General features: G+C 43.8%; 2 protein-coding genes across 3 annotated transcripts in view; one reads left to right on the forward strand and one right to left on the reverse strand.

Moving 5' to 3' along the window:
• Positions 1–25,707, reverse strand: part of LOC122552552 (immunoglobulin superfamily member 2-like) — a 1,022,215-nt gene that overhangs the window by 800,201 nt on the left and 196,307 nt on the right. The gene's annotated exons all lie outside the window — the stretch shown is intronic.
• LOC122552554 (polymeric immunoglobulin receptor-like) overlaps positions 1–25,707 on the forward strand; it is a 46,092-nt gene that overhangs the window by 339 nt on the left and 20,046 nt on the right. The window contains exon 1 of one of the 2 annotated variants that reach the window (XM_043695252.1): positions 12,632–12,747. The exons of the other annotated variant lie outside the window; for it this stretch is intronic. Coding sequence (XP_043551187.1) covers positions 12,696–12,747 — 52 coding nt within the window. The 5' untranslated portion in view covers positions 12,632–12,695. Of the gene's footprint in view, positions 1–12,631; positions 12,748–25,707 lie in introns of those variants that run through there. 2 annotated transcript variants of the gene reach the window in all.

The raw sequence follows: 25,707 nt of genomic DNA on the forward strand, positions 1-25,707 counted from the left end.
GAGAATGGGATTGAGGGACAGACTGCACATTAAGGTGTGTACTTCAGGTGGATTGGATTGGTCTGTGTGTTTACTGGGTCTGGTTGGGGTGGATTTGAAAGACAATCTCATGTTTTTGCAAAGTTGGTGAATTTACAGATTTGTGATTCAGAATGAGTTTCATTAATGGACCCATGCTGACACTCACAATAATTCTCTATAATCAATAATATTGAATTTGTTCCATTAAAACATTTCCAGGACTGCACAAACTGTGAACCAGTTTGAAGCTCAGTATCTGTGACAGCACCAAATCCTGGATCTGTTCCAAAACAGGAACATTTCCGAAGATGAATGTGCTGAATGCCAGCTCATGTTTTGTGTGATGCTGTTAATTGAAGGAAGGGTGTTGATGGTCAGGAGACGGAGAGTATCTCATGTTCTTTTACACCTTGTGCTTTGTGACCTTTAAATCTTCGAATTAGATGCCTGAGCACTCCACACAACATCTGATCGAAACAAGGACAGAGTGAAATCTTCTCTCTGTTGCTGCTGTGTGTAGCCCCTCCTGCCAGGTGATCTGTTGCCATGGTGCCACATTCATCTGTCTTGTACCAGCCTCACCCACCCACTGTAGCTCATCAGAAGCTGTTCTGTGATATCCGCCTTGTCCACCAGAACATCAGCTTTGAGCCAATCTCCAGACATAGTTTTGACAGCCACAGCTTCCTGCCCTTCATGTGAGAGAGAGAGACACCAACTGAGCCAAGCTGACTCTCACACTCACTGAGAGGGTAGAGTGTCCCTCTGTGCTCCCACCATTTCCCAGCTTTTCAATGAACAGACAATATTGTGGAACAAACTGGGGAGTTCCCCACCTACAGAGCAAAGAGAGGGAACACCTTCATAAAATGTTGTTTTGACAATTTGCCTGAGAGAGTGGCTGCCTTTTCTGAACACCAGCTGCAAACTGAGCCAAGGAAACACAAAAAGGGAAGCAACATTTGTTGCACAGAGTGGAATCTCACTGTTCCCACAGTGTTCTAATGAGAAAGAAAGCCATTGGGCCCATTGTTTCAGCACTGGCTCTCTCCGCACTTTAACTTTAACCACAGGGAATGGGTGAAATAAAAAAACAAATATTTCATGCCAGTATTTAATATGGAGAAGAATATGGAAACTAGAGAATTTGGGTAAATTGCTAGTGATATCTCAAAAAGTGTTCAAACTACAGAAGAGGAGGTCTTGGATGTGTAAAATGTTGGATAAGTCCCTTGAACCTGATCAGTTATATCCCAGAACTTTGTGGGAAGCAAAGGAAATGATTACTGGGTTTTTTGTTGTGATATTTACATCATCAAGAGCCATGGGTGAGGTGGTGGAAGACTGGAGCTTGGCTAATGTGGTACCACTGTTTAAGAAAGGTGGTTAGGAAAAGCCAGGAAACCATAGACAGATGAGCCTTTAGTCAGTGCTGGATAAGTTGTTGGAAGGGATGCTGAATGACAGGATAAATTAGGTATTTGGAAAAGCAAGGAGTGATTAGGGATAGTCAACATGGCTTCGTATTTCACTAACTTGATTGAGTTTTTTGAAAAAGTGACAAAAAAGATTGATGAAGACAGAGTGTTAAACTCTGTCTATATGGACTTCAGCAAAGTGTTTGACAAAGTTTTCTGGTGTGGACTGGTTAGCAAGATTAGATCACTTGGAATCTATGGAGATATAGCTCATTGAACACAAATTTGGCTTAACGACAGTAGACAGAGGGTGATAGAGGAGATCTGTTCTTTGGATTGGAGACCTGTGACCAATAGTGTGTCACAAGGATCAGTGTTGGGTCCACCGCTGGTGTACTGGGAATAGTTTGGGTCCCCTTATTTAAGAATCAATATCATTTCATCAGAGGCAATTCAGATCCTAGGGTGAACCCTGATATGGAGGGATTATCTTGTGAGCAAAGGCTGAACAGGTTGGGACTCTACTCATTGGAGTTTTGAAGGATGGGAGGTGATCTCATTCAAACATACAGGATTCTTAAGGGGCTTCACAGGATAAATACAGAGGATATTTCCCTTCATGGGAGAGTCTAGGAGCAAAGGGTATGATTTCAGTAAAAAGGGACACTAATTTAAAAGTGAAATGAGCAGGTTTTTCTTCTCTCAGAGGATTGAGAGTCTCTGGAACTCCTTGCCATAGAAGTTGTGGAGACAGAGTCTTTGCATATATTTAAAGCTGCGATAGACAGAGGGACTTGATTGGTTGGGGAATCAAGAGTAAGGGGGAAAGAGTAGCAAAAGTGGACTTGAGAATGTGAGATCAGTCGTGATTCTAAAGAATGTTGGAACAGGTTTGGGGGTCTGAATGGCCTACTCCTATTTCTAAAGACTTATGGTGGTACAGTTGATGTGGAGGATATGGTCCCTGCAGGAGTTAGCGTTAATGTGGGGGTGGGGTGTTAGTCCCTATGTGAGACAGTTAAAGTGGGGGACATGATTCCTATAGAAATAGGGTTATTGTGGAGAATATGGTTTCTATAGCAGATAGGATTAATCTAGGGGACATGGTTCTTATATGAGATAGGGTTAATGTGGGAGTATGGTTCTGCTACAAGACAGGATTAATGTGAGTGATATGGTTCTTGTAGAAAAGGGTTAATGTGGGTATAATGGTTTTTATAGGAATAGGATTATCATGGGAGATATGGTTCTTATCAGAATAGGCTTAATGTGAGGATATGGTTCCAACACAAAACAGGGTTGATGTGAGGAATATGGTTCCTCTACAAGATAAGGTTCATGTGGGGGATAAGGTTCCTATAGGAATAGGGTTAACGTGGGTGTTAAGGTTCCTATAGGAATAAGGTTAGTGTGGGGAATATGGTTCCTATAGAAATAGGGTCAATGTGGAAGAAATGGTTCTTATAATAGATATAGCTATTGTGGTGAATATGAATGGACAGAGTGTGGAGACCATCTTGCTGCTAGTACTGTGCCTGTATTATTGAAACTACTCACTGTGGAGCTGAACCTCACCCCTCAGCAACTCAGTCCCTTCCAGAGAGATGGAGAGAAACAGGAAACTTGGTGTTTGTGATTGGAATGAGATTGGCCAGGTGAATCTCATCAAATCTGAATTCCCTGACTGGGGCTGTTATCCTGGGACAATCAGGAAAGCCCTGGCGGACGGATATAACCAGGGGGTGCAAAGGTCTTCTCAATTTAGGGGGTGGACTCTGTGCTGGCTGGTGCTACAGTCAGTATGTTTCCGTTGGTTTCTGCTTCAAAAAGGAAAAGGAAAAGGAATCACAGGCTGGTCACAGCCTGAGCGTGACCCTTGTCCTGGCCGTTATGTATGAGGAAAGGACAATGTGAATCCTGTGGTAGGGCATTGCTCTTGGACTCTAGATTTGTCATGTATGTATCCTCACTGTGTTTGGCATTTGGACTGAGCCCTTATGGAAGGCATACATTTTACCAGAGGAGCTGTTCCTGTGGGGAGGCCTAGCCCTGGGACTGGGCCTCTAAAGACTAAACACCTGTGTGTGTGCTGGGAGATGAGCACTTGCTGTATCCTAGAGTTTGGGAGAAGACCTTTTCTTCAGGAGTGGACCAAAACCCTGTGAGTTAAGTGCACTTTAAAAATGTACTGTGTTCCTGTGAGTGGGCCTGGCTCTCCAAGGATGTGCCAGGACTCCATGGAGACCGAACATCTGTGGGGTGTGCATTTGCTGCCTTGAGGAGTTGACTCTGCAGTTTGGAGTGGACTCCATTTTGGACAATGCACCTCATAAACTGGAGTGGACCCCATTCCTGGGAATGGACTCTATTTTGAAGACTCTATTTGGACTGTGTACCAGAAAGGATTCTGTTTTTTGGTAATTAACTGTATTGTGGTGTTTGTTGGGTCTACCACCTGCACTGTCTTGTGTGTCCCTGGGTCTGGCAGGCCTTATTGTGAGCTGGGAGGCTCATGGGTCGTCCTGAAAGCTGTCACCCCGAGAGCCAGAGGGTGGGTAGGCCACCCTGATGCTAGTCTGTCCGAGAGCCAGATGGTGTGTAGGCTATTCTGAGCGCTGTCGTCCTGAGAAGGGGTGATCAGGATGGATTGTCCTAAAGGTGGCCGAAAGGTGTCAGAGCAGCCGAGAGCCAGAAGGTGATTAGGGTAGGCTGAGATCTGGAAGGCTTGTGGATTACCCTGCAACGCTGTCGTCCCATGGAAGGGGACGGGCTGTCCTAGAGGTGGCTGGAAGTTGTGCCAGGATAGCCCACTGGCTGGATATTGCACCGGGGTGAGTGAGAGCCCAATGGTATGAAGGGCAGACTGAGAGCCAGAAGGTGGGTAGCTGTCCTCAGCACTGTCACCCTGGGCAGGTATTGGGGTGGGCTGCCCCAGAGGTGGTCAAAAGGTGCTGAGAGTGGTTAGTGAAGCCGGAAAGTGGGTGGCCGTCCTGACCACTGTCACCCTGGGTGGGTACCGGGGCGGGCTGTCCTAGAGGTGGTCAAAAGGTGTCAGGGCGGACTGAGAACTGGAAGGGGCATGGGGTGGACTGAGACCCGGAAGGTACGTAGGGACGGGCTGCCTTAGAGTGGTCGGAAGGTGGGAGGGATGGGGGCTTGCTGGGTCTGTATTGTCTGCACTGTTTATGTAACTGGATTGTCTTTTTATGTACAAATGTCATTGTCGCTGTCTTTTCATATGTGAAACTGGGATTTGAGGTTTGTCCTCTCTCTGTAAACTGGTTGAACAGTAGGGTTTGGGGCCTGGCTTTGCTGCTTCTCTCCCTTGTAAAATTGCTGTTTTATACAGCTGTAAATGTTAACTGTTTTTTGTAAACTGTTTTGTAATTGTTTAATAAAATTTAAAAAGAGATTCATCTCCTCAGTTTAGGGGACTGACTCTGTGCTGGGTGGGCTACAATCAGTGTGTTACTGTTAGTTTTGAGGGAGAAGGAGAATACAGCTTGTTAATCTTTTCACTTTTTTGAGAAAAGGACAATGTGGATTTTATGGTAAAGCTTCGCCCTTGGACTCTAATTTTCTTTGCTTTCTGTATGTGCCTTCACTTTTTGGTGTTTGGACTGAGCTCTTGTGAAAGACCTACATTTTACCCGATGAGCTGTTCCTGTGGTGAGGCCTAGCTCTGGGACTGGGCCTCTGAAGATTGAACACCTGTGTGTGTGTGTGCTGGGAGGTGAGCAGTTGCTGTATCCTGGAGTTTGGGAGAAGACCTTTCCTTCAGGAGTGGACCTAAACCCCTGAGAGTTAACTGCACCTGTACAATGTACTGTGTTCTTGTGAGTGGCCCTGGCTCTCCAAGGATGTGCCAGGACTCCATGGAGACTGAATACCTGTGTGCTGTGGGGTGTGCATTTGCTGCCTTTGGGAGTGGACTCTGCCCTTGGTTGTGGACCCTGTTTTTTAGCAGTGCACTCTGCAGTTTGGAGTGGACTCCACTTCTGACAATGCACTTTGTATACTGGAGTAGACTGTGTTCCTGGGAATGGACTCTACTTATAGAGAAGAACTATCTATGCTAATGGACTGTATCAGAAAGGATTGTTTGTTGGTATTTAACTCTGTCATGTGGTTTGGGGTTATCACCTACACTGTCTTGTGTCCCTGGGTCTGGCAGGCCTTACTATGAGCTGGGAGGGTCATAGGTCATCCTGAGGGCCAGAAGGTGGGTAGTCTGTTCTGAGTGCTGTCGTCATGAGAAGGGGTGATCGGGAAGAGCTGTCCTAAAGGTGGCCAGAAGGTGTCAGGGTAGTCCATGGGCCAGATGGCGCATCGGGGTGGGTGAGAGCACAATGGTATGTAGGGCAACCAAGAGCTGGAAGGCAGATAAGCCATCCTCAGTGCTCTCCACCTGGGCTGTCCTAGAGGTGGTTGGAAAGTCAGGATGGACTGAGAACTGGAAAGGGCATGGAGTGGACAGAGCCAGAAGGTGCATAGGGGTGGGCTGCCTTAGTGACCGGAGGGTTGGTGGGTTTCTGGGGACCTGTATTGTATGCACTTGTGTAATTGGACTGTCATTTATGTACCAATGTCATTGTTACTGTTTGTAATGATTGAAACTGAGATTCGAGGTTTGTCCTCATTTCCCTGAAAACTGGTTGAATGTCATGTTTGGGGCTTGGCTTAGCCATTCCTCTCTTGTAAAATTGCTGCTTCTCTGTATACAGCTGTAAATGTTAATTGTTTTGTAAACTATTATATTTAAACAATTCAAACAGGAATATTAGGTGTTACAGTCACTCTAGAGGAGCTAGCTCTTAGCTAAGTGTCTGCATCACATATTATATATGTGTAAACAAAGCCTCCACCATTTCCTGTCTTCATTCCATACATGTACAACCCTCTGTGTGAAAAGGCCACCCCTTAGGTCTCTTTCATATCTTTCCCTTCTCACACTAAATCTATGCCCTCGAGGTCTGGACTCCCCCACCCCAGGGAAAAGACTTTACCTATTTATCCTATCCATGCCCCTCATAAGTTTGTAAACCTCTAAGGTCATCCCTCAGCTTCTGATGATCCAAGGAAAACAGCCCCAGCCTGTTCAGCCTCTCCCTGTAGCTCAAATCCTCCAACACTGGCAACATCCTTGTAAATCTTTTCTGAATCCTTTCAAGTTTTACAACATCTTTCTGATAGGAAGGAGACCAGAATTGCACGCAATTGTACTCCATACTCTGATAAAGCAAAGCATTCCAAACACCACCTTCACTATCCTATTTACCTGCAACTCTACTTTCAAGGAGCTATGAACCTGCACTCCAAGGTCTCTTTATTCAGCAACACTCTCCAGGATCTTACCATTAAGTGTATAAGTCCTGCCCTGATTTGATTTCCCAAAATGGAGTACCTTGCATTTATCTGAATTAAACTCTACCTGCCACTTAGCCCATTGGCCCATCTGATCAAGTTCCTGTTGTAATCTGAGGTAACCCTCTTCGCTGTCCACTACACCTCCAATTTTGGTGTCATCTGCAAAATTAATAACTGTACCTCTTATGGTCACATCCAAATCACTTGTATAATTCAAAGTAGCAGATCCAGCACTGATCCTTGTGGTACTCCACTGGTCACAGGCCTCCAGTCTGAAAAACAACCCTCCACCATTCTGTCTTCTACCTTTGAGCCAGTTCTGTATCCAAATGGCTAGTTCTGCCTGTATTCTGAGATCTAATCTTGCTAATTAGTCTGGGGAACTTTGTCAAATGCCTTATTGAAGTCCATATAGATCGCATCTACTGCTCTGCCCTCATCAATCCTCTTTGTCTCTCAAACTCGATTGAGTTTTTTTTTTGAAGAAACATGATCTCTCATGCACAAAACCATGTTGACTATCCCTAAGTCCTTGCCTTTCCAAATAAATGTACATTCTGCCCCTCAGGATTCCCTCCAACAACTTGCCCACCACCAATGTCAGGCTCACCGGTCTATAGTTCCCTGGCTTGTCCTTACCACCCTTCTTAAACAGTGGCACCACATTAGCCAACCTCCAATCTTTTGGTACCTCAGCTGTGACTATTGATGATACAAAAATCTCAGCAAGAGGCCCAGCAATCACTTTCTTACCTTCCCAGAGTTTTTGGGTACACCTGATCAGGTCATGGGATTTATCCACCTTTGTGTTTCAAGTCATCCAGCACTTCCTCCTCTGTAACATGGACATTTTTCTAGATGTCACCATGTGTTTCCCTACAGTTTATATCTTCCATGTCCTTTTCCACAGTAAATGCTGATGCAAAATACTCGTTTAGTATCATCCCCATCTCCTGCTGCTCCACACAAAGGTTGCCTTGCTGATCTTTGAGGGGTCCTATTCTCTCCCTAGTTACCCTTTTGTTCTAAATGTATTTGTACAAACTCTTTGAATTCTCCTTAATTCTATTTGCCAAAGCTATTTCATGTCCCCTTTTGCCCTCCTGATTTCCCTCTGAAGTATACTTCTACTGCCTTTATAATCTAAGGATTTACTCTATCTATTCTGTCTATACCTTACTTAGCTTCCTTTTTCATAACCTAATCCTCAATTTCTCTAGTCATCCAGAATTTCCTATGCCTACTTTCTCTGGATTCTCATTATTTCATTTCTGAAGGCTTCCCATTTTCCAGCTGTCTCTTTATTTGTGAACATGTGGCCCCAATCAGCTTTTGAAAGTTCTTGCCTCATCCTGTCAAAATTGGTCTGCCTGCAATTTAGAACTTCAACTTTTATATCTTCAACTTGGTGAAGGATACCAGTCTTCATGGAGTTATTTCAGTGGCAGTAAGAGAAAAGCAAGCTCCTGAAGAAATTCATTCAACAGTATTTTTGAGTTGGGGTAAGTATTTCTAGCATCATACTGATATTTGGGAAACATGACTCAATCTTGCTGTCAAAAACAGAGCCCAGCATGAGGAAAGAATGTTATATTTTCTAGGCAAATGATATTAGGGCAGATGAAAAGCAACAAGTAATTCTCCTGATAGCATGTGGACTCACAGCATTTTTGGTTGGAAGGAGCATAGCTTTCCCCAAGGCACCAGATACAAAAATCTTTCCAGAGTTGATGGGTTTAGCTAAGGAATATTATGAACCAAATCTTCCTCTATTGACTTTATCCAACAGTTAAAGAACCAGGAAAATCTATATAGGGATTTTTGATGAGGTTAAAATGAATGGCAGAGGTATGTGACTGAAGTGAGAATTTGGTATCTGTGATTAACGATGTAACCACCAACAAAAGCACCAACAAGCTGAATCCCAACTGGATTTCAAACAGGCATTACAACAGGCTTCATAGTTGGAAAATGCAGCAAGTGGAGCAGGAGTTGTCAGGTACACCAGTGGAAGTAGACACCTTTGCCAGTCTGACTGAGCTTGGAGAAAACCAATTCAGTGAGGGCAATTGCACAGCCTTACTCAGAAGATATCCTCAACAGAGGGACTCTAGGTCAGCCACAGCAAAACCCCCAAATCAAAGCCTAGTCTTGGTCAAATGGTTAAAAGTTTCTCAACAATCTGGGCTGGTAATTCATTGTAGTTGCTGCTGGTATGCAAACTCGAGGCAGCAAACATGACCCACTCGACCTGAATTGCATAAAAGAACGCATCGGCCAGTATCCTGGAAAGTCCACTCACATCTGTTTGGAACAGTTGTATTGTTTAGCAATGTTCAAATTAGAACCAAAATAAACATCTGCTTAAATGGTCACCCAGTGCGAATGGAGATTGATGCCAGTGCAGTTAGATCAGGGGTTGTCTTTACCAAAATTCATTCCTACTCAAGTTTGCACAAATGTTCTCAGCCAGGCTCAGAACCTATCCCAGGGAACCTTTACAGATCAAAGGTACAACTTCAGTTCCGGTCTCTTATGAGAAGCAGCTGGTTCAGTTCTCACATTTTAGTGAAAGGTTTGGCCCCAAGCTTGATGGGGTGAAATTGGTTTAGAAAGATTTAACTTGATTTGTTCAATATTTTTTGATTAGGAAATGGCTGCCTGAGAGAAGTCGGATGTTTTTCAGTGAGGTTTAAGTGACTCTCAAAGGAGTCAATGTCACTTTGCATGTTGACTGGGAAGCAATTCCATGATCCTACAAGGCCCACCCAATGCCATTTGCTGAATGTGCAGAAGTGAAGGCTGGAAAATGAAGGAATCATCAAACCAGTCCAGTTTATGGAATGGATGGAATCGCTCATAATGATCGTGAAGCCTGACGAGTCAGTTCACCTTTGTGAGGATTTCAGCCAAACAGTGAATTGTTTTCACAGCTGGATAAATAACTGATTCCTTGCTCAGAGGACTTATACACGAACCTGGTGGGGAAGCTGTCCTTCACGAAGCTACACATGAGCTATGTGTACATGCAATTGCAATGAGATGAGGATTCCCAGAGATATGCTACAATTAACACCCATAAGGGTTTGTACCAACAAACAAGACTGCTTTCTGAGGTATCATCAGCTTGTGTCATTTCACAGTGACCGATGGAGAACATTCCACAAGGTCTACCTCAGAATGCCATTTATCTGGATGACATGCCAATAACAGGCAAGACCAGTAAAGAGCAATTGGAGAACTTGGAGATAATGCTTAAATATTTCTCCAAAGCTAGAAAAATGTGTTCTAGACAGCTGAAGTGATATATTGGCTGTGCTGCCCATAGCTTCAGGTCGAATTCAGGGGTAGGCCCTTATTCTCTGCTCATACACTTAAAAGTTGGAACACCCTCCAGGAGGCAGCACACCAACTGTGGTTGCCTTGAATCACCTCCCACTGGCAGATACAACACCAGTGATGCCAGCACTAGACTCCATTTTAGTTTTAAACTTACTGGACATGAATCATGTCACCCCTGACAATATCAGACTGTGAGCATGATTGGATCCTGTCCTGGCAAAAGTAAAACATCTGGGGAAACAGAGGGGCCATCACAACCAGAATTGACCCAGTGAGACCAAATACCTGAAGATACCTGGGGAGCGAGAGTGATTATCACAAGCAAGTCATTGTCAGGTACTGGGTCTAAGGATTTTGGAAACTATGTTGGCAAGATGCTGCATCTGGCCTGAATTGGATGCCAACATATCCATATTGATAAGTCCGTGTCTAAAATGCCAACAAGGTCAAAACGAACTTCCAGCAGCTCCCTCACTTTCATAGGACTGGCTGAGTAAACCCTGAACACGGTTACACGTTGACTGTGCCAATCCTTTCATGGGCTCTGTATTTGGAGTCATTGTGGATGCCCATTCAGTGATTGAATATGCATAGAGTTAACAATTGAAAAGCTGCCAGTTTCTTGTGTAATACAGACAATGGGCCATCATTTCACAGCAGGGAATTTGAGTATTTCCTCATGGCATTTGGCATACAAGGACAGCTCCATACCATCCATCATCCAATGGTCTGGCGGAAAGAGCAGCCCCAACGTTGAAGGCAGCCTTAAAGAAACCGCTTACAACTTCACTCAATACCAAACTGTCCCAGTTCCTGTTGGAGTATTGGACCAATGCTCACATAACTATAGGGACAGCTCCAGCAGAGTTTCCAGTGGGGAGAAGACTCCTGAGAAGGAAAGAATGTCAATACTGGACACAAGATTCCTCCAAGTGAGAGAGACCGTTTACTTCAGGTGACAATATTTGGTGCTAAAACCACAAGTGGCCCTGCATGGGAAAGCCACCAGGTTGACACAAGGCCAGAAGCCATGACATACAACGTTCGGGTAAGTGAGGTGGTCTTGAACAAGCACGTGGACCACATGAAAGCTGCAACCTCACAAACAGGGCAGCAGCAAAAAATACCCGGCCTCTCAGAAGATCCGGTACAGTTGTCAGAACCAGTGGCTTCTTATTCTGCACCTAATGTTGAAGAAATTTCTGACAGTGAGTGGATGGGTCAGATGTCACAGCCTCAACGCTGTTACCACCTGAAGATGAGTTTTGGCTGAGATGTTCCAAACAAGAGCAGTGGGCTATGATCCAGTACACACCACCACTGTCTGAGGCAGAGAGAGAAACTAGACCTGGTGTGAAAATGGTCATGGAGAAGGTACAGGAATGAGAAAGCACCTACATCCCAGGACTTGGCGGGACAGGGATGTAAGGATTGGAATGAGATCAACCAGGTGAACCTCATAGGATATGAGTTTCCTGATTGTGTTATGACACAGGGTAAACACTTCTTTGAACCAGACCCACAGAAACGCTCACTTCTCCCTGTAATCTGTGAAAGTGAGTTAGAAAGAATTGTCCCAAATATCACTACTTTAAAAAAGCTTAACAATTGTATTTTTTACATCCAAAAGAGAACATTAAACAACAACTGTTTACAACTCACTTCCTCTTAAACCTATTTTTATCTCACACCCTACAATACTGCTCCAATAAAAATCTCAATTAACATTTCCAAAAAAATCACATTTCAAACCAGCCAGCTGTGTCAGTTCTCCTTTGCAGATTTTCCTCTAGATTTTCCTGGGTCATCTTTTCTTTGGTCTTCTGCTGCACAAATTTCTTCTGGACAGGTACCTTTCAGAGCATTTCTGTTGGAAGTCTGCTTGGCTGCTCTTTGCTGTTCTCACCAGGTGCTCAAAACCCCCAATTTATATACCCCAAAACATCAGATCGGCTCGTTAGTTTAGTGCCATCTATAACAGTAAAATTCAAATTCGATTGGATTTTGGTATCTGGGACATAATTTAAACTAATCCGCCAAATTTGAATTTGTTGTGTACCATGGCAATGCAGCTCCAGCTATTTGTTTCAAAACCAAATGTTACATTTTTGAATTTTTCAGCACACACTATGCCAGCCAAAATTTTCAGCTCCCTTAAAGTTACAGTACATGTCTACAACTTCATAATAACTGCAGCTGTTGACTTGTTCCAATCAGGAAGCCCTGGCTGAGAGATATTAACAAGAGTGTCAGGGATTCTGCTCTCTCGGAGCTGGCTCCGAGCTAGCTGGGTCAGTGTCATGTACTTTGCAAGTGTAAATAAAGGGGGACTTGGTGATTTTATTGAGTTAAGTTGAGTTATTTTGAACAGCCTCACTGTTTATCTGCAATATGTCAGTACATTTCAAACAAATCTTTTCATTGCTGGTCAGCCCACTTCATCCTTCCTCTTCCGGTACTGTATCTTTAAGTTCAGAGATCCTGAAACACAAATATTACAACACAGTCTGAGAAAGGATAGCAATTGAAAAAATACATTTATTTGAAATGTTTTTCCTGAAATTCTTCATCTTATCTCTGATCCTCTCTGTCGCACTGGGTAAGTAAATGCTTGAATTTGACTTTGTTTCCATAGACGTCTATTTCTGAGTTTGATTTTCTGATGGTGAGTCGGTATTTTGTAGTTCAGGATTTCCTACTGAGAGCTGACATTGGGCTTTCTCATAGTGCAACGCGAACAGAGTGTTAGATGTGATACTGAATGATACTGTCCAGTTTTCCCACTCCTGGAGTCCAGCGGCTGTCATTTAAAAATCCCATGCCAAGTCTGCACAAAGTTTCTTACTGAAACACTGCACTTTTTTTTAAAGAACCCCAACTTGTGGCAAAGTGAATGAACCTTCAGCATTAGTCCATCAAATTGACTCGTCAATACGCGATGTGACTTTAATACTTCTGTGTGCCTCCTACTTTCGCTTAGACAGTGGGGGTAAAGCCTTTGGGGGATGGGTAGAAATGGTGAATCATTCTGGGGAATTGTCAAACATCCAAGAGAAATTCTATTTTTTTTGTAGTGGAGGCTATCGAGACCGTACTCGAATGTTTACCCAGTCAGTGTGAACTTGTCTGTGACTGAGTCAACAAACCAAAAACATCACAAACATGAATTATTCTGACCATTACTGCCTGGGAAACCTGACATCTTCCAGCCAGGCTCATGATCCAATGAGTTTACTGTGAGTTTCAGGGTGGATGGGAATCCAGGATAGATATGCCACAATCCCTGGTCACTGGCCAACATCATTGAATTCTCACATCCCAGTTTGACTGCTGGATTGATCTCGTGGAGACTGAAATAAGAACAAGTGTGAACATGCACTAGATTCAGACTTCATTCCAGTTCAGAACCAAAACAGAAATTGGTGAAGAAACTCAGCATGCCTGGCAATATCTGAGGCGAGAGAAATGGTTGTTAACATTTTGAGTCCAATCTGATTTTTCAGTCTGTCCCTGCCTCTTCCGGTTGTCAGTTTCAGCTGTCCGCTGTAGTGGTTGGTATATTGGGTCCAGGTCGATGTGTTTGTTGATGGAGTTTGTGGATGAATGCCATGCCTCTAGGAATTCCCTGGCTGTTCTCTGTCTGGCTTGCCCTATGGTAGTAGTGTTGTCCCAGTCGAATTCATGTTGCTTGTTGTCTGCGTGTGTGGCTACTTAGGATAGCTGGTCGTGTCGTTTCGTGGCTAGTTGATTTTCATGTATGCGGATTGTTAGCTGTCTTCCTGTTTGTCCTATGTAGTGTTTTGTGCAGTCCTTGCATGGAGTCCTGCGACCCCTAGGACTCATAACGGCACACAAACCTACAGCCACGCTCAGACAACAACTCACCAGAACAAAGGACCCGATACCCGACATGAGCAAAACTAATGTAGTGTACAAAATCCCATGCAAGGACTGCACTAAACACTATATAGGACAGGCAACATGAATTCGACTGGGACAACACTACTATCATAGTGCAAGCCAGACAGAGAACAGCCAGGGAATTCCTAGAGGCATGGCATTCATCCACAAACTCCATCAACAAACACATCGACCTGGACCCAATATACCAACCACTACAGCGGACAGCTGAAACTGACAACCGGAAGCGGCAGGGACAGACCACTATAAACACCGGAGGAAACATCAAAGAAGCGCTTCGCAGGAGGCTCCCAAGCACTGATGATGTCGCCTAGCCAGGGGACGAAACGTTTGCAACAAAAACTTCCAGCTCGGCGAACAGAACCACAACAACGAGCACCCGAGCTACAAATCTTCGCACAAACTTATATTCCATGTTCTTCAGAGAGAGGATAGCGCACTATCCCTTTAATTGAATTGCTCATAAAGATTGGCAGTGGGTCTTGCAAGAGGAAGAGTGACTTTGAGGCATTACCGATGAGAATGTCTTGTGTAGAAGCGATGTCCTGTGATACCAGTCACTGACAGGAGAAGGGGATAAGCCACTGTGGATTCACACTGGTATCAATAGTTACCACTGGGTTGCTCATTCCCCAGTGGAAGGAGAATGCAGTTTTTATTTTCCCTGTTGTATGTGCTGTTTCTCTGTTGTTATCCTCCTGAGTTATACTCTGCTGTAAGATAGAGTATAGAACCTTGTGATATTCTTAGGACTGGGAAGAAGGTAGGAGGGAGGACTTCACCAAATGAAAATCACCTTCCAGATAGAGGGACGATAATGGAATTAAGTTCTCTGAAATTTAACGGCAGGCTGAATTTTGCAATACTAAGTTTCAGGAAGCTCAAATTAAGTTCCCCTTTACAAAGAATTTGGCGGTGATTGTACAAAATCTAATTTAAGATACCTGGCTGGATGCTGCCAGCATGTAACAGGCAAGGGTGTGTTCCTGATGGAATCCAGAGAGCAGCCATAACTTTACACATTTTGCTCACACAGGGGCTGGTTGAGATGGGATAGTGATTTCCAAGTAAGCAAGAAGCACAGGTAGCCTGACAGTCTGTAAAGGAGTGTCCAGTCCAAAAGAAAAGAGGATAATTGTGTCTAGCGTATAGTGGTCCCAATAAGACCATAGCCCAAGGACAAACTTTCCTCATTCCTGAAGAAGGGCTTATGCCTGAAACGTCGATTCTCCTGTTCCTTGGATGCTGCCTGACCTGCTGCGCTTTTCCAGCAACACATTTTCAGCAAGGACAGAATTAGACGATTAAGCCCATTGAGTCTGCTCCACCATTTGATCATGGCTGATATGTTTCTAAACCCCATTCTCCTGCCTTCTCCCCGTAACTCTTAATCCCCTCATTAATAAAGAACCTACTGATCTCAAACTTAAATCCACAGCCCTCTGTAGCAATGAGTTCCATTGATCAACCAGCCACTGGCTGAAGAAATTCCTCATTTCAATTCTATAAATCAATCCTCCACCTGAGGCTGTGCTCGGGTCCTCGTCTCTCCTACTTGTGGAAACATCTTCAGGTTCACTCTGTCCAGGTCTCTCAGTATTCTGCAAGTTTCAGTCAAATCCCCTCTCTTCTTTCTTAACTACATTACGTCCAGACTCAGTCCTCAATCGATCCTTATTTGACAAGCCTGGGATAATTCTTATTTAGCTCCTCTGGACTTCATCCAATGGCAGCAGATCTTTGCTTCGATACAGGGTCCAAAACTGCTCACAATATTTCAAATACAGTCTATCTCTCATCTTGTTTTCTAGCCCTCTTGAAATGATTGCCAACATTATGTTTGCCTTCCTAACCAACAATTGACCCTGCATGTCAACCTTAAGGTAATCCTGAACGATGTCCTGAGATTTTTGAGGCTGCCCCACATTTAGGAAATAGTCGATGTCTCTATTCTTCATACCAAAGTGCATAACCTTACACTTTCCAATGCTGTATTCCTTTTGCTACTTCTTTGCCAACTCTCCTGGCCTGTCCAAGCCCTTCTGTAGCTTCCCCACTTCCTCAATATTACCTGTCCCTATCTTTGTGTCATCTGCAAACTTAGTAACAATGCTCTCAGTTCTTGTGTCCAGATTGTTAATGTATAATATGAATAGTTATGATCCCACTACTGACCCTTGTGAAACTCCACTAGTCAAGCTGCCAACCTAAAAAAGACTCCTTAATCATTATTCCCTGCATTCTGCCAGTCAGCCAATCTCTTTCCATGACAGTAAATTGCCCTTAACATCATGGGCTCTTCCATTATTTCAGTCTCCTTTACGACACCTTATCAAAGACCTTTGTAGAAATCCAAATAGATCATGTACAGGAGGTATGGAAGGTGTGAGAATTTCCAGGCTAGTGTGATGGGAGAGGGGAAAGGCCTCATGGGTGGATCTGAACCTTCCACTGTGGGGTCATGGGGTTAGACTGAGGGCACTGAATAGCGGATATCTGTGATCGGAGGGAGTGAGATGTGGGTGGATTGAATTTCAGGGCTGTGGTAGAAATTCACAGGGTGGGGACTCTGTTCCAGAAACAGGAGCTTGGAGAAAGGGGTGGAGGGAGCTGTGTGGATCAGGGCCAGGATGGTATGGGGATGGGAATGAGTGTAGGCTCAAGGGAGAAGAGCAGAATCCGAGAATTGTTACAGCACAGAAGGAGGCCAGTCTGCCCATTGTGTCTGTACCAGCCTGTCAAACTATCATCGTTACCTCGTGCCAATCTCCTCTGTTTTCCCTGTATCCCTGCAGACCATTTCAGACCAAATCAGCAATGAATCTCCTCTTGAAAGGCTCAGGTGAACCTGCCTCCACCACATTTCCAGGCAGGATCACATTTCCTTCTTTTGCAGATCACTTTAAATCTATGCCCCTCTTGTTCTTGTTCCTTTTACAGGCAGAAACACCTTGTCCCTATCTATTCTGTCCAGCCTGATCATGATTTTGAAAGTCTCAATCCCATTTCCTCTCAACCTTCTCTCCAGAGAGAATCGTCCCAATGCCTGCAATCTGCCCTCATCGTTTGAAGTGCCTCATCCCTCAAACTGTTTTTGTAAATCACATCGGCACTTTCTCCCCACTGCAGTCCCATTTTTCCTGTGGTGTGGTGCCCACAATTGTACACAATACTTCAAATGAGGATGAACACGTGCCTTGTACAAGCCAAAACACTACCCTGCTCTTCCACACTCTGTCCCTATTAATAAATCTGAGGACACTGCCTGCATTATAAACTGCTCGCTCCACCTGCCTTGTCACCTCAATAGTCTGTGCACATAAGTACCCAGGTGACCCTGCTCCTGCACCCCCTTTAGAATTGCACCCCCTATTTTAGATTGTCTTTGACTGTCCTTCCGACTTTACATCTTACACTGTCTGCATTGAACCAGTCTGCCACCTGCCTGCCCATTCCACCAACTTGTCAATGTCCCATTGGAGCATTACACTGTATTTCTCACAGTTAACAACTCTTCCAAGTTCTGTGTCATCTGCAAACTTTGTAACTGTGACTTACACACCAAGACCAGATCATTAGTATTGACCAGAAAACAAAGAATCCCAGTAACAACGCCTGAAGAACTCTCTTGCAAACCTCACCCAGCCCAAAAAATATCCATTGATCATTAATTTTTATTTCCTATCACTCAGCCAGTTTTGTATCCACATTGTGACTGTCCCTTTCATATTTATCAATAACAATCCTCAAGTTTATTGTGTAGCACTGTATCTGCTGCCTTCTGGAACTCCTTTTGCACCACATTAGCAGCATTAGCATGAGCATTTCTCCTACCTCTTTGAAAAACTCCAGCAATCTAGTGAGACATCACTTCCCTTTCAGAAATCCATGCTGAGCTTTCAAATCAATCTGCATTTTTCCATTATTAATTCTATCCCAAATAATTGTCACCAAAATTATCTCACCACTTGGGTTAATGTTGGGCTTGTCGTTACAATCTTTCTCAAGCAACGCTGGAATATTTGCAATTATTCAGCCTCTGGCACATCCCCATACCTAGGGAGAACTGTGATTGTGGCCAATCCCCTTGAATTATCTGCCCTCTCGACCTTCAAAATATTCTCAAACCATCCTGGTGCCTTGTCAACATTAAATACAAACAGATTTGAAGGAGACATTGATTATATTTTCCAAGAGAATTAGGGTGTCTGTTCATTGGCCATGCAAAGTTAATAAGAAAGAATTGATAGATACAGATATAAGACAGGAGGTAAGGTGCCATGGAACGGTTATTGCACAAGATAGGAGCTCATAATATTGGGGTAAATATATCAGCATGGATTGGGCGATTAGTGAAAACACAGACAGATTTGGGATGAATGGGTTATTTTGAGGTTGGAATGATGCAGTTAGTGAAATACCACATGGATTAGTCCCAATGCTTCAATTCTTTACCATCTCAGCATTGGACAAGGTTCCTCATGGTAGACTGGTTGGCAAGTTTAGATCTCATGGAATACAGGGAGAACTAACCATTTGGATACAGAAGTGGCTCAAAGGCAGAGGGTGGTGGTAGACGGTGGCTTTTCAGATTGGAGGCCTGTGACCACATGGGTCAGTGCTGGGTCCACTGCTTTTCATCACTTATGTAAATGATTTGGATGTGAACCTAGGACATGTGGTTTATTAGTTTGTAGATGACACCAAAATTGGAGGTGTAGTGGACATCAAAGAAGATTATATTGGAGTACAATGGGATTTTGTTCAGATGGGCCAATGAGCTGAGGAGTGTTAGATCAAGTTTAATTTAGATAAAAGCAAGGTGATACATTTGGAAAGGTAAATCAGGGCAGGACTTATATACTTAATAGTAAGGTCCTGGGGAATGTTGCTGAACAAAGAGACCTTGGAGAGCAGGTTCATAGCTCCTTGAAAGTGGAGTCGCAGATAAATGGGATAATGACGAATGTGTTTGGTATGCTTTCCTTTACTAGTCAGTGCTTTGAGCATTGGAGTTGGGAGGTCATGTTGCGGCTGTACAGGACATTGGTTAGGCCACTATTGAAATACCATGTGCAAGTCTGATCTCCCTGTTTTGGAAGGATATTGTGAAATGTGAAAATGTTCAGAAAAGATTTATAAGGATGTTGGCAAGGTTGGAGGGTTTGAGGTATAGGGACAGGCTGAATAGGCTGGGGTTATTTTCCTGGAGTGTCAGAGGCTGAAGAGTGACCTTACAGAGGTTTATAAAATCGAGGCGCATGGATAGGGTAAATAGACAAGATCTCTTCCCCGGGATAGGGGAGTTCAAAGCTAGAGGGCATAGATTTAGGGTGAAAGGAGACCGAGTTAGAAATGACCGAAGGGACAATTTTTTTCATGCAGAGGTTGGTGTGTGTACAGAGTGAACTGCCACAGATGGAGGCTGGTACAATTACAACATTTACAAACCATCTGGATGGGTATATGAATAGAAAAGCTTTAGAGTGATATGGGCCAAATGCTGACAAATGGGACTAGATTTATTTAGGATATCTGGTTGGTACATTCACATTGGTCTGAAGGGTGTTTCTGTGCTGTATATCTCTCTGACTCTATATACATTCATGAATTAGAGGAGGGAGTAGAGTGCAACATATCCTGATTTCCTAGTGATACTTCAATAGGTAAGAGAGCATGTTGTAATGAGCACAAAAGGAATCTGCAAGGGGATAAATAAGGTGAGTGAGTCGGTGAAACCTTGACCAAATATTAGGTAAATGGAGAGACCCCAAAAAGTATTCAGCACAGAAGGATCTGTGTGTTCTTAATATGAAACAAAATGGAAACAAGCAGGCTCAGTTCGTAATTAACAAGACAAGTGGAATTTTGAGCTTTTTTTGCGAGCGGGGACTGGAGTTTAAAAACAGGGAAGACTTGTGACAACTGCACAGTGTTGCTGAGGCTGCACCTGGAGTACTGCGCACAGTCTTGGTCCCTATATTTAACAAAGAATGGACTGACATGGGAGGCTGTTCAGCGAGTGAATCTCTTTGGTTCCTGGGATGAAGGGGTGACTAATTATTTATGGCTGCACAGGTCAGGGCTTTCTTCATGAGTGTATATGATGTTGCTATGATGATGTGGCCACAATAGAGACGTGGGTTTCTCAGGGGTAGGAATGGTTGCTGGATGTTCCAGGGTTTAGAACATTTAAAAAGAATAGGGAGGGGGGAAAAAGAAGAGTGGGTGTAGCACTGCTAATCAGAGAGGGTATCACAGCTACAGAAGCTTCCATTGTCGAGGAGGGTCTGCCTACCGAGTCAGTATGGGTGGAAATTAGGAACAGTAAGGAAGTAGTCACCTCATTAGGGGTTTACTACAGGCCCCCCAGTAGCAGCAGGGAGATTGAAGAAAGCATAGGTCGGCAGATTTTGGAAAAGTGTGATTGTAGTAGGGTTGTTGTAATGGGTGAATTTAATTTTCCCAATATTGATTGGAACCTCCTTCGAGCAGATGGTTTGGAAGGAGCTGTTTTTGTAAGGTGTTATGGAGGGTTTCCTAACTCAGTATGTTGACAGGCCGATGAGGGGAAAGGCCATTTTGGATTTGGTGCTTGGCAATGAGCCCAGGCAGGTGTTAGATCTTGCGGTGGGAGAGCATTTTGCTGATAATGACCACAACTGCCTCACATTCTACATAGCTATGGAGGAGGAGAGAAGCAGGCATAATGGGAGGATATTTAATTAGGGAAAAGGAAATTGTTACTATCAGACGTGAGTTGGGAAGCATGGACTGGGAGCAATTGTTCCATGGAAAGGGCACTATAGACATGTGGAGACTGTTTAAGGAACAGTTGTTGCAAGTGATGCATAAATGTGTTCCTCTGAGACAGGCAAGAAGGGATAAGATAAAGGAACCTTGGATGACGAGAGCGGAGGAGCTTCTCGTCAAAAGAAAGAAGCCAGCCCACATAAGGTGGAGGAAGCAAGGGTCTTGCTCAGCTCTAGAGGATTACAGGAAGGTGATGAAGGAGCTCAAAAATGGTCTGAGGAGAGCCAGGAGGGGGCACAAGAAAGGCTTGGCAGGAAGGATTAGGGAGAATCCAAAGGCATTTTACACGTATGTGCGGAATAAGAGAATGATCAAAAAAAGAGTAGGGCTGATCAGGGATAGCATAGGGAACTTGTATATGGAGTCTGAGGAGGTAGGGGAAGCCCTAAATGAGTTTCTTGTTTTTTTCTTTACTAAAGAAAAGAACCTTGTAGTGAATGAAACCATTGAGGAGCAGGTAAGCATGCTAGAATGGATAGAGATTGAGGAAGCTGATGTGCTGAAAATTTTGAAAAACATTAAGATTGACAAGTCGCCAGGGCCAGACCAGATTTGTCCTAGGCTGCTTTGGGAAGCGAGAAATGTGATTGCTTCGCCACTTGCGATGATCTTTGCATCCTCGCTCTCCACCAGAGTCACACCTGAGGACTGGAGGGAGGCAAATGTAATTCCTCTCTTCAAGAAAGGAAATGGGGAAATCCCTGGCAATTACAGACCAGTCAGTCTCACGTCTGTCGTCTGCAAGGTGTTAGAAAGGATTCTGAGGGATAGGATTTATGACCATCTGGAAGAGCATGGCTTGATTAAATGCAGTCAACGTGGCTTTGTGAGCGGCAGGTCATGTCTCACAAACCTTATTGAGTTCTTTGAGGATGTTACTAGACAAGTTGATGAGGGTCGAGCTGTGGATGTGATGTATATGGACTTCAGCAAGGCATTTGATAAGGTTCCCCATGGTAGGCTCGTTCAGAAGGTCAGGAGGAATGAAATAGAGGGAAATTTAGCTGTCTGGATACAGAATTGGCTGGTCGACAGAAGACAGCGAGTGGTAGTGGAAGGGAAGTATTCTGCCTGGAAGTCAGTGGTGAGTGGTGTTCCACAGGGCTCTGTTCTTGGGCCTCTACTCCTTGTAATTTTTATTAATGACTTGGATGAGGAGATTGAAGGATGGATTAGCAAGTTTGCAGACGACACAAAGATTGGAGGTGTCGTTGACAGTATAGAGGACTGTTGTAGGCTGCAGCGTGACATTGACAGGATGCAGAGATGAGCTGAGAGGTGGCAGATGGAGTTCAACCTGGATAAATGTGAAGTGATGCATTTTGGAAGGTCGAACTTGAAAGTTGAGTACAGGATTAAAGACAGGATTCTTGGCAGTATGGAGGAACAGAGGGATCTTGGTGTGCAGGTACATAGATCCCTTAAAATGGCCACCCAAGTGGACAGGGTTGTTAAGAAAGCATATGGTGTTTTGGCTTTCATTAACAGGGGATTGAGTTTAAGAGTCATGAGATCTTGTTGCAGCTCTATAAAACTTTGGTTAGACTGCACTTGGAATACTGTGTCCAGTTCTGGTCGCCCTATTATAGGAAAGATGTGGTTGCTTTGGAGAGGGTCCAGAGGAGGTTTATCAGGATTCTGCCTGGAATGGAGGGCTTATTTTACGAAGAGAGGTTGACTGAGCTCGGACTTTTTTCATTGGAGAAAAGGAGGATAAGAGGGGACCTAATTGAGGTATACAAGATAATGAGAGGCATAGAAAGAGTTGATAGCCAGAGACTTTTTCCCAGGGCAGAAATGGCTAACACGAGGGGTCATAGTTTTAAGCTTTTTGGCGGAAAGTATAGAGGGGATGTCAGAGGCGAGTTCTTTATGCAGAGAGTTGAGAGCATGGAATGAGTTGCCAGCAGCAGTTGTGGAAGCGAGCTCACTGGGGATATTTAAGAGACTGCTGGACATGCATATGGTCACAGATATTTGAGGGTTCGTACATTAGGTTTACCTTACGTGAGGATCAATAGTCGGCACAACATTATGGACTGAAGGGCCTGCTCTGTGCTGTACTGTTCTATGTTCTATAGAAGAATGCAGTCTGACCCTACTGAGACATGAGGAAGTTTGATAGGGTGGATACTGGGAATCTTGAACAAGGGGACACAGTTTCAGAATAAGGGTCACTCATTTAAAACTGAGATAGGGAGCAATTTCCTCTCACAGAAGGGAGTGAATGTCTGGAATTCCCAACACTAAAGTTGTGGTAGATAGTTCAATGAAAGGATTTAAAGAGGAGAGAGGTGGATTTTTGAAATATCAAGGAATTGAAGAATTGAGAAGTTGGCATGAGTGGGGAGTTGAGGCCTGGAGCAGACAAACCCTGATCTTGAATAATGGGACAACCTTTAGGGGCTGAATGGCCTACTCCTGTTCCTATTTCTGAGGATCTTATGTCTGTGGACCTGCTTTCTTTCTTTTCAGTGTTGGTGGTGTCCCATTTGAGGAATGATTGAATTTGTGATCTTGCTGCCCATGAACTCCTGGTCATTCTCAAACTAGTCTTGATAATTCTTACTGGACAGCCCCCAGGTCTCTGCTCAGCAGCTGTTTCTGATGGATTTAGGGGTAGATCAGTTAGTGTGGATATTCTGTGGTCCCTGTTCATTCACCATCACCGCGTTGACTGTGAGATGCTGACTGATTAGGTCTTCCTTCACAAAGTCCTCAAGTCCATCAATACTGTATTTCCTCTGGGAGCATTTCCGTCTTTCCTCTGACACGGTCCTTGCATTTCCTTTGGCAGTGGATCTGTATTTCCAGTAACACTGAGAGTCATACAGCACGAAAACAGACCCTTCAGTCCAACTACTCCATGCTGACCAGAATCCCAAATAAACTAAACCCACATGCCTGAGCTTGGCCCATATCCCTCGAAACAATTTTTTATTCATAAGCTTGTCCAAATGTCTTTGAAATGTTGTAACTGTACCCACATTCACAATTTTCTCTGAAAGTTTATTCCACACAGACCACTCTCTGTACAAAACAGTTGCCCCTCGTAATTATACCAGTCTTCACCACTACCACTGGAAGTTCATTCCATACATGGACCACCATCTGACTGAAACATTGCCCATTAGGTCAGAATTAGAATCCATACAGTGTGGAAATAGGCCCTTGAAGAATCCCATGAAGAATAATCCACCCAGACTCATTCCCCTATATTTATCCCTGACTAGTGCACCACACTAGTGCACCTGGCCTACACATCCCTGAACAATTATGGGCAAATTAGCACGGTCATTTCACCTAACTTGCACATCTTTAGATTGTGGGAGGAAGCCAGAGCATCTGGAGGAAACCCACACCAACACGGGAGAATGTGCAAACGCCACACAGTCACCCAAGGTGGCATCGAACCCAGGTCCCTGGCACTGAGGCAGCAGTGCTCACCACTGAGCCACCATGTCACCCTAACTAAACAGTCCCTTTTAACTCTTTCCACTCTCACCTTAACCTGATGCCTTTAGTTCTGGACTCCCTGCTCTGGGAAAAAGACCTTGTCTATTTACCAGACCCATGCCCCTCATGATTTTATAAACCTCTATAAGGTTACCCTTCAGCCTCCAACATTCCTGGGAAAATAGCCCCAGCCTAATCAGCCTCTGCCAATAGCTCAAATCTTCCAATCCTGGCAACATTCTTGTAAATCTCTTCTGAACACTTTCAAGTTTCACAACATCTTTCCTGTAGCAGGGAGACCAGAACTGAATGCAGTATTTCAAACATGGCCTAACCAACATCCTGTATAGCTACCACATGACCTCCAACTGCTATATTCAACTCACTGAACAATAGATTAATTTGAATCCAGTGGTTTGTATCTCATGTATGATTCTTCTTTTTTTGTTCACTACAGCCTCAAGACCTGTTATTCATGTATTGTTCCCTAATCCTACCAAACTTGGTCTTTTACTTGAACAGGAAAATAATGACTCAGAATACTCGTTATCACACTTTTGAAAGCCTCCCACTTACCTGACTTCCTTTTACTTACAAACCGTCTACTCCAATCAATTTTTGAAATTTCTTGTTTCATTCCATTAAAATTTGCCTTAGAACATAGAACATTACTCCAATTAAAATCTTTAAATTTTGTGAAAAGGCTTATCCTTTTCCATAATTATTTTAATCAAATAGAATTATAATCACTCAATCAAAGTGTTCCTTTACTATCACTTCAGTCTTTTCCCTGTCTTATTACCCAAGAGAAGGTCAAGTAATGCTACTTATCTAGTTGGAACATTTATATATTGGTAAAGAAAACTTTCATGAATACATTACCAAAATTCTTCATGATCCAAATCTTTAATGCTCTGCTGGGCCCAGGTAATTTGTGGAAAATTAAAATCACCCACAATTTCGATCTAATTATTCTTACACGTATCTGAGATCTCTCAACACATTTGTTCCACAATTTTCTTCTGACTACATAGGGGCTGGGGGTGGTGCTAAAGTCCAATCCTATAAAGGTCATTATCCCTTTTATATTTCTAATTTTAACCCATATACTTTCAGTGGATGATTTTTCAGAAATATCTTCTCTAGTTACAGCAATAACATTCCTGTATTTCCTTGGGCAGTGTCTCTGTATTTACTCTGGGGGTGTTTTTGTTGCTGCTGCCAGTTTCAGGCCAGGCTTATGGAGATGGTAGACTGGATTCAGAGATGTGTCATCTAATATTCGTCAGCATGTGTCCTGGGGTGGGTGATGCCAGCAATAGACACTAGACAATAGGTGCAGGAGTCGGCCATTCTGCCCTTTGAGCCT

The sequence above is a fragment of the Chiloscyllium plagiosum genome, chromosome 9 (genome assembly GCF_004010195.1).
Source record: "Chiloscyllium plagiosum isolate BGI_BamShark_2017 chromosome 9, ASM401019v2, whole genome shotgun sequence".
NCBI lineage: Eukaryota > Metazoa > Chordata > Chondrichthyes > Orectolobiformes > Hemiscylliidae > Chiloscyllium > Chiloscyllium plagiosum.